At 43.6% G+C, this 8728-nt stretch overlaps 1 protein-coding gene across 1 annotated transcript in view; it reads left to right on the forward strand.

Moving 5' to 3' along the window:
* Positions 1-8728, forward strand: part of LYAR (Ly1 antibody reactive) — a 26861-nt gene that overhangs the window by 1114 nt on the left and 17019 nt on the right. The window contains exons 2-3 of the mRNA XM_004385910.2: positions 6264-6446; positions 8416-8530. Of these exons, the coding sequence (XP_004385967.1) occupies positions 6325-6446; positions 8416-8530 (237 nt within the window). The 5' untranslated portion in view covers positions 6264-6324. The remainder of the gene's footprint in view (positions 1-6263; positions 6447-8415; positions 8531-8728) is intronic.

The following is an 8728-nucleotide window of genomic DNA, read 5'->3' on the forward strand; positions in this document are numbered from 1 at the left end:
TTTTTGCAAGGAGTAAGGGAGAGGTTCTGTGTGAATGCATATTGTAGCCCTTGTCACTCCCGTCGCCCCTCCCCGTTCAAGGGTTTAGGCAGGATGGTGAACTTGCCTCCCTTCCCATGAACCATACTCTTTGTTTCTTAGAATTCTGCCCTGGGAAGGAGCTTGGGCTAGTCTTATCGGCCAACCACTTGTTTCACAGATGGGAGAACTTGAAGTTCAGAGGTGGCAGGGATTTTCTTGTGGTCACAGTGCTCATTGGGACCTGTACTGGGACCACCACCCTGGCCCCCTCAGTCCCAGTGGCCTGTTGAGGAAGATGGGCTGTTTCCATGGTGGTGTTGGTGGTGATGGTGATAGGTTTTGGGTCTGTGTGCATAGATATGTTTTAAACATGGATATTGTTTTTGTTTAAAAAAAAAAGTAATTATGTTAAAAATAATCAAAAATGTAACGGGAGGAAGGTGAAAAATCACTCCAAATCTCAATCCCCAGACACAAATCCAAGGTCACGTTTCAGGGAAGAGGGTGTAGAGTAGGTAGAAGGGTAGAAGAGAAACGGGAATGCATAAGACCACGTCACCAATCACTAGAGAAGGACATTATGCTTGGTAAAGTAGAGGGTCGGTGAAAATGAGGGAAACCCTCTGTGAGATGGATTGACACAATAGCTCAACAACGGGCTCAAAATTACCAACAGTTGTGAGACTGGTGCCAGACTAGGCAATGTCCTGTTCTATATAAGGTCACTATGAGTGGGTGGGATGGATGGGGGTCATATGTAAAGGAGTGTGGGTTTAGGAGGGGACTGGGTGCAATAACATTCATGTGCAAATTAACAGATCACCATGAAACCTTTCTACAGTTGGGTAAGGGTGAAGCTTTCGCATCTTGTATCTTATTTAGCTCTCCGCACAATGCTCTGAGGTAGATATTAGACCCATTTTACAGATAAAAGAACATTCTGGGAAGTTAAAGTACTTCAGGGTCACTCAGTGATTATTTGGCAGATGCAAGCTCTAGCTCAGATCCTCTGATCCAGTCCAGGCCCAACCCAACAGAGTATGGCCACTATTTTGGTGAGAGGAGAGGCTGGTGCCCAGAGCCCTTCGCAAGTTCCCAGCCCTTTACCAACTGCTGACCACTGCCCCTCAACTTGCCATCACTGTCCAACACCAAGGTCCTTAGCCCAGTGTGGGTTGCCCTTAGAATTAAGACTTACGGTCCTAATATTTTAAAATAGAAGGTCATCTTGTAGAGCTCTTGATTCTTCAGATGAGGGAGTGAGGGCCCCAGGATGCTGAAAAGTAACCTCTAAATGGCCAACGTCATGACAAGATCGACAGGTAGGCACTTGGGGTTGTTGCCTGGCCTTACAATCCGCCTCTGCCGCTTAATGTGACTGTGACTCCCAGCAGATCCTTTATCCTCTCTGAGCCTTGGTTTTGTCTCGCAGACAGTGGTGGTGTGATCATACCTGTCATGGAGGGTTTGGGTATAGTCGTGATTATAAATGTGAAACATTTCAGGCCTCATCATCATCTTCTCGGATTGTAGTATATGGTGGGGGCTCAACAAATGGAGCAGACAGGCGGGTGGATAGCCAGAAGAACGCATGGAGGACCTGATATAATTTGAGCGTGGGCAGTCTGGTATGTCTGGGTCCCCAGTGCCCAGCATGATGCCAGACACACTCAGTAAATGTTGCTGAAGTGCATTGCAGTGACTTGACTGGGACACAATCCCCAAGTGTGCCGTCAACCAGTCCGAGATCATCGCTCTCTGCCTGCCGCTTTCTTTTAGCGCACCCGTATCTCTAGAAGGGAGAGCTCGTGAAATCTTGCTTGGTTTACTGGGACCCAGGCACTGGGCACAGACAGAGTTGGGGAGCAGAGAAGAAAAAGGGGACTCTCATTTGGGTCCAGCCCCATAAAAAATGCCATCTCTTTATACTTAGGGCTAAAAATTGTCCCAAAAACCCTAATGCTATTTTAAGCTTTAATAACTGCAGAAGTATAAATGCTAGAAACTTAATCAAAATCATCATTTGAAAGTTTAATTACACCCTCTCCTCACTTGTCTACATGGTTAGGTTCCAAAGACCAGGTCATTACGTGAAATTGGTGTTATGGGAAAATGGAGGATGACCACATCAGATCACAAAATGGAGGATAATTACATCATTACATCACTGCCAAACCACTGAGAACTGTGACCCAGCCAAGTTACCACATCACCACAAACCCAGCATTATTCTCACCTCATACCAGGTGTTTGCTACTGCCAGACATACATCCTTAATGTGCAAAATAGTTGGATAGTAGATTTTTTTTACTGTTGTTGTAATTGTGAAATATTGGATAACAAGATAATCGATAAGTGAGGAGAAGGTATATTTAAGTTTCTTTCACATTCATAGAGTTGTGAAATCTGAATCATACTGTTTTAATTTTTTGTTTTAGCAACATTTGCTAACCTCAAGGGGGCTGAATTTTCAAATGATTTTTTCCGTAAGTTTGTAGCTTATTCACTTTTGGAATTATTAAGCCTGCACTAAGACTTGGGACACCCTGTCTGCTGTGCAGTTAAGATGGTGTGGAAGGCCGCTGGTGAGATTGCTGTGCTTTGCAGCCCTGCCCCAGTACACACATGATGTTCACTCATACATGGAAGATGTTTCTCTGGGGCTAGCTCTGCTGTGCAAGGTGACTCTTGTCTGGTGCTGGATCCTCAGGGTTCTAATAAGGGAGAGGTAAGCCCCTCACATAGTCTGAGTCAGCCTAGTCAATGGAAACTGGGGTTTTTTTAAGCTCCTTACTGACCTGATCTCATTAGCCAAGCAGGCGGACATGTTGTTCCCATTTCATGTCAAGTGTAAAAATGTAGCGATTGCCCTCAAAATCCAGAGGAAGCCACTGGCTTCCTGTGCAGTCTCCTCATTCTACCTTTAAAACCAAAACAGTCAAATATCTAACCATGGACATTTGTCGGAAGAGACTGAATGAAAACGGTTGGAAAGTATTTTTCCGATGAACATGTGACCAAGTGCTAATCCTCTCCTGAGTTGGTGTTTACACCGCATGTGGCTGATCCCCAGAGGGATGGCATGTTTTGCAGATACCGTGAGCATCTTTGTCAACATCCCTGGCTTCTTTCAGGTGTTAAATTTTGTTTGCAGCTGTCCTTCTAGGCCTCTAATTCCTGTCCTTCCATGACAGACTGTTCAGCGAGGAGCCTCTGAATGGATCCCGCAGCTAGCTAAAACTTCCTCTCTTCCCTCCTCCTCTCCCCCTTGATCAAGAGACAGACTAGTCCTCAGCAGCAAAGGTCGGAATGCTCTAGGCTATCTCTAAGTTTGAAGTGGTGTTTTCCATTGTTGATTATAAAAAACCAAACCCGTTCCGTCAAGTCAGTTCCGACTCATAGCAACCCTATACTTACAGGGTTGCTACGAGTATCGTTGTAAGTACTTTTTGAATTTTCAGCAGATAATTGTGGTTACTTCTACCTTGTGAGTATGATTGTTTTAGTCTCCTAGTGCTGCTGTAACACAAATACCACAAGTGGGTGTCTTTAAAGAACAGAAATCTACTTTCTTATAGTCTGGAGGCTAAAAGTCCAGATCAGGGTCTCGGCTGTGTGGATTCCTTACTTGTTGGTAGCCCCAGGCACACCTCCGTTCCTCACATAGTGTCTCTCTTCCCCACTTGATTCTTGTCTCTGTGTCTAATCCGCCTTTTTTATAACTCAGAAGTGATTAGCTATAAATTCAACATATACCTACTTGAGTATGATCTAATGAACATAGCAAAAAAAAACGATTTCCAAATGGATCACATCCACACGTATGAGGTTAGGATTCTGACACATATCTTTGGGGGACACAGTTTAATCCATAACAGATGGCAGTCCATTTCTTAGTGGCTAATGTATGATTTGCTCTCATGCTTACACAGAAGCGCACCTGCCAGCTGTTTGATAATGCCAGGTTGGCTCATGTTCCACTCTCTGTTCTCCCTCATGATGACTGCTCATCATCATGCTCCCTGACATTTGTTGACCATCTATCTGCCTCATTCAGAATAGTGAGCTTGGAGGGAGTTGTCCGTGGTGAGCAGGATCCCAGCTCCCAGGCAGTCTGTGACTTCAAGTCGCACACCTTTGCAGTGACCAGATGAGAGAAGGTGGTGGTTGCTGAACTACCCAAACAAGTCGTGCTTGCATTCCTGAGGATTCGGTGCTGGGCTATAGTTGACCACACACCTTCCCTTACTCACCTGCCCTGGTGGTGAGCTGACGAGGGGACTAAGGGGCGGGGGCTGCATTGCATGCGTAGCACGTAAGGCAATTGCTAACAGTCTGACAGTCCCCTCACTGGGGCCTCCATGGAGACCATCTGGGCCTTTGTAGACCTGGAGATGCAGGCCAGGACGTACGTTTCCATTCAAGGCTGAGTGGACGTGACCGACCCTGACCCTTGCTTGGGCGTGACCTCACCAGTAGTGATCTGGAACATATAAGGGAGGAGAGATGGCTGTTCATGCATGATAATTCTCTGGGAACCAGGAGTTGCTCATTTGGCTGAAGGATTCTTAGCTGAAGTCTTTCCCTGACTTCATCACATTGTTTTACTTGATCCTTATGTTTGTTTTTTTATAACGTGGAGAAAAGTGCTGAGGTTAAACAGGAGTTCTCAGTATTTTTGCTGTGAGACTTATTATAAAGTAAAATGACAATGCTCTTAGCATCTAGGGATTAAAAAAATTATATAACCATGGAAAGTTACTGTGATGTCGGTAACACTTTTGGATGAGTTTGTGTTTTGTTAAGCACAATATCATCTCCATAAAATTTTTAAATGGTGGCTGTGTATATGTACAGACACATTTAATCTTGCAGCAGTGCCTGGGTCACCTGGATTCGTGAACTCCCTCCAGTAACTCAGGACCCAGAAGTTGAGAATCCGGATATGGTTCTGTTTCTTTCTGACTTAGTGGGAAAGAACCCTCTCACCTCCTCCTCCCTGTCCACCAAGGCTGAGGGGCAGGTCTCATATCTTTAACAACTGTGGATCCATAGGAATGCCTATACTAATGTTGCTCATTCCTATAGAAACATTTTAGACCTCTTTTCCACTTTATAAACTTCCCTCAATTCACCCTGCCCCCCATATTCTTGTTTTATTCGGGGGCCTGAAATAATATGCATGCACACCTAAATTGCAATGCCCTCTGTTCTCTTTAAGTGTGTGCGCGCGCGTGTGTGTGTGTGTGTGTGTGTGTGTGTGTGTGTGTGAGTGTGTAGATGGAGGGAGGGAGGCCGTTGACTTGGACTTGCGGTGACCTTATGTACAACAGAACAAAATGTTGCCTGGTCCTGGATCCTCACAGTCGCCAGCTTGTTCTAGTCCATCGTTGCAGCTATCACGTCAGTCCCTCTCACCGAGGGACGCCCTTGCCCTCACTGGTCCTCTTCTTCACCAGACATGATGTCATCCTCCGGCGATTGATCCCTCCCGATGACGTGTATGTAGCAAGCGAGTTGGACAGTGTTCTGTTGTGATCCATAGGCTTTTCACTGTCTAATTTTTGGAAAATCACCAGCCTTTTCCTCCTAGTCTGTGAGTCTGGTAGCTCTGCTGAAACCTATCCTCCATGGGTGACCCTGCTGGTATTTGAAATACTGGTAGCATAGCTTCCAGCATCACAGCAACACACAAGCCACCACAGTACAACAAACTGGCAAGACAGGTGGTGGATATATCCATATCCATGTATTTAAATACATATGTGTTATACATACGTGTGTGTGTATGCATGTGTATATACATACATGTATAGTTTAAGGTTATTAGAAAAAGTGAAAGTTCACTTAACACCCAAAAGCTCTTCCATTTCCAAAGTCAGCCTGGTTCTGTGTCTGTGTGACCTTGGGCAAATGACTTAATCTTTCTGTTCCTCAGTGGCCTCAAATAAATTGTGAACAATAATAGCCCTTCCTCATATAGTTAATACATGTAAAGCTTTTAGAATAATGCCCAGTACGTGGTAAGCATGCACTCAATAAATGTTGGCTGTTACTACCATTCTTGATGAGTTTTGCTTATATGAGTGGTAGAGTTTTATGTAAACTTCTAATCAGCTTTGGTTCTGTTATTTTTAGTTAATTTCTTGTGAAATCAGGGTTTAAAAGTTAGCTGTCTGAATCATTTATTATGAATAGAAGTTTCAGTTTACTAAGATCATTGTTTTTTGTTTTGTTTTTAGGATAAGACCTAAAACCTATTTTGGATAGAGAATATTGGAATATTGAATCATTTAGCTAAAAATGGTATTTTTTACATGCAATGCATGTGGAGAATCCGTGAAGAAAGTTCAAGTGGAAAAGCATGTGACTATCTGCAGAAATTGTGAATGCCTTTCTTGCATTGACTGTGGTAAAGATTTCTGGTAAGCTCATAATTTATGTAGATTCATAGTAAATGTCCAGACCAGTTTTGGAAGCCCTGGCCCTACAAAGCTCAAAAAGAGAGGCAAATCTGAGGAAGTAAATATTTTAAAAAATCTCATATGATCCATTAATTAAAATTGGTGTGATTCTTTTAAAAGTGGTTTTAAAAAACCATTCACTTTTTAAAGAAATTTTCAAGAGGAGAATAAAGGAAGGGTAGGAGCCCTGGTGGCACAAAGGTTAAGCGCTCAGCTGCTAACCAAATGGCGGTTCAAGCCCACTAGCCCCTCTGTGGGAGAAAAGGCTTGGCGATCTGCTCCCATAAAGATTACAGCCTTAGAAACTATGAGGCAGTTCTAGTCTGTCACGTGGGATCGCTATGAGTTGGAATTGACTCCATGCAAACAACAACATAAGATTCTATTCTAATGGAAAACATTAAATGACCAAAAAGAAGAAAAGGCTCCACAGAAGAGACTAAGGAAGGGGGAAATGGTAGGGCAGTTAGAGCATTTGGTCAGTCAGGGGCCCATGCTGTCATCTCCTTGCCAGCGTTACCAGGCCCAGAGAAGTGACCACATGGAGTAAGGCTTCATGGGCTTTGGAGCCGGTTTTGCTAGACCAGGGGTATTTGTGTGCTGATCATATGCAAAGATAATAGATTTCTAAGCCAGAAAATCAACTTATTATTCACAGTGGGGGAGATTTCGGGTAGAAATGGAGCTTAGGTCCTCCCAAGAAAACAGATGACGCTGAGAGTGAAGCGCAGAGGGTGTTGGGGACAAGCAAGGTCTCTGTGCAGGTGAAGAGTTAGGAGTGAGGGGACAGACGGATCTTAGTTTGCTTACATACCATTTCTTAAGGAGGAGCCTTTGCATATGGCTGATAATCTCTTTGGTTTCCCGTTGATTCCCCTTCCGCTTCAACGGCTTCAGCTGAAAAGCTGCCTTGTGGCTGAGTCTGCCCCGGCATCCTATGTGGTATTTGAGCATCCACGTAATCCCATTCTACCAAAACCCAAACCAAACCCCTTGCCCTTGAGTCAATTCCATAGTGACCCTATAGGACAGATTAGAACTAAACCATAGGCTTTCTTGGCTGTAGTTTGTATGGGAGCAGATTGCCAGATCTTCCTACCAAAACCAAACCTGTTGTTGTCAAGTTGGTTCCAACTCATAGCGACCCTATGGGATAAAGTAGAACTGCCCTATAGGGTTTTTCCAAGGAGCGGCTGGTAGATTCAAACTACTGACCTTTTGGTTAGCAGCCAAACTCTTAACCACTGTGCCACCAGGGCTCCAGTTCCATTCTACAGCAGTGATTTTTCAGTTTTTTTGAAACTGCTAACATGGATGGTCAGACCTAAGCCTCAGAAAAAGCCTGATCAATAAAGCAGAGAAAAACTGAGTTATGTCTTTTGAGGGTACTTGTCCCCCACCTCGCCTCTAACATTTCCCCAAGGAATCCCATAGAAGTTTACAAAGATTGTATACAAGAGATTGAGTTTCTTTTTTCAAGACTCCAGGATTCAGGACTTTTTGGTGACCTGATATGAACATGTTATTTTACAGCTAATTTATCCCACAGCTAGTTATTGATTCCCTACTGTGTTATCAGGAACTCATGCAAATTTTTGCAATTTAAAATAAAACCACCCAATTGCAGAGAATTATTTTTCTTATTTGGTATATATTCACTTATTACTACAAAAAGAAAAGCCACGTGTCAGTTTGGTTTAAGACATTTCATATAAAAAATGGGTGAAAAGTTGAACAATTTGGAGGAAGGAAATAGGTAGTTATGACCGGTAGATTGTAAGCATGGTAAGTGAAATACATGGGGAGCTTAGGCAGTGGACAGTTGTGAAATAAAACTGTGGGCTACAGAAGGTGGAAGCAGCATACTAGCATTAGAAGGGGCCTCCAGTATGGGGTCAGTCTAATGGCGTAATTTTTTCTCACTTTAAAGGGGTGATGACTATAAAAACCACGTGAAATGCATAAGCGAAGATCAGAAGTATGGAGGCAAAGGTTATGAAGGTAAAACCCACAAAGGCGATATTAAGCAGCAGGCATGGATTCAGGTAAAGTCTTTGTGATTCGTTGGGTCGTTCATGTACAGCCCCTGCTCTCTGGAAGACTCAGAGACTAAGAGTAAACGTGTCACCTTGTGCATAAAGGACCAGGAAACATCAGATGTCTCAGGATAGACTGAGATGGAGCAACTAAAACTTGCTGTAAAAAAGTCCATTACTAAAGTTCACACGCAAAATGTAACAATC

Source organism: Trichechus manatus, unplaced genomic scaffold (genome assembly GCF_000243295.1).
Source record: "Trichechus manatus latirostris isolate Lorelei unplaced genomic scaffold, TriManLat1.0 scaffold00150, whole genome shotgun sequence".
Classification (NCBI taxonomy): Eukaryota; Metazoa; Chordata; class Mammalia; order Sirenia; family Trichechidae; genus Trichechus; species Trichechus manatus.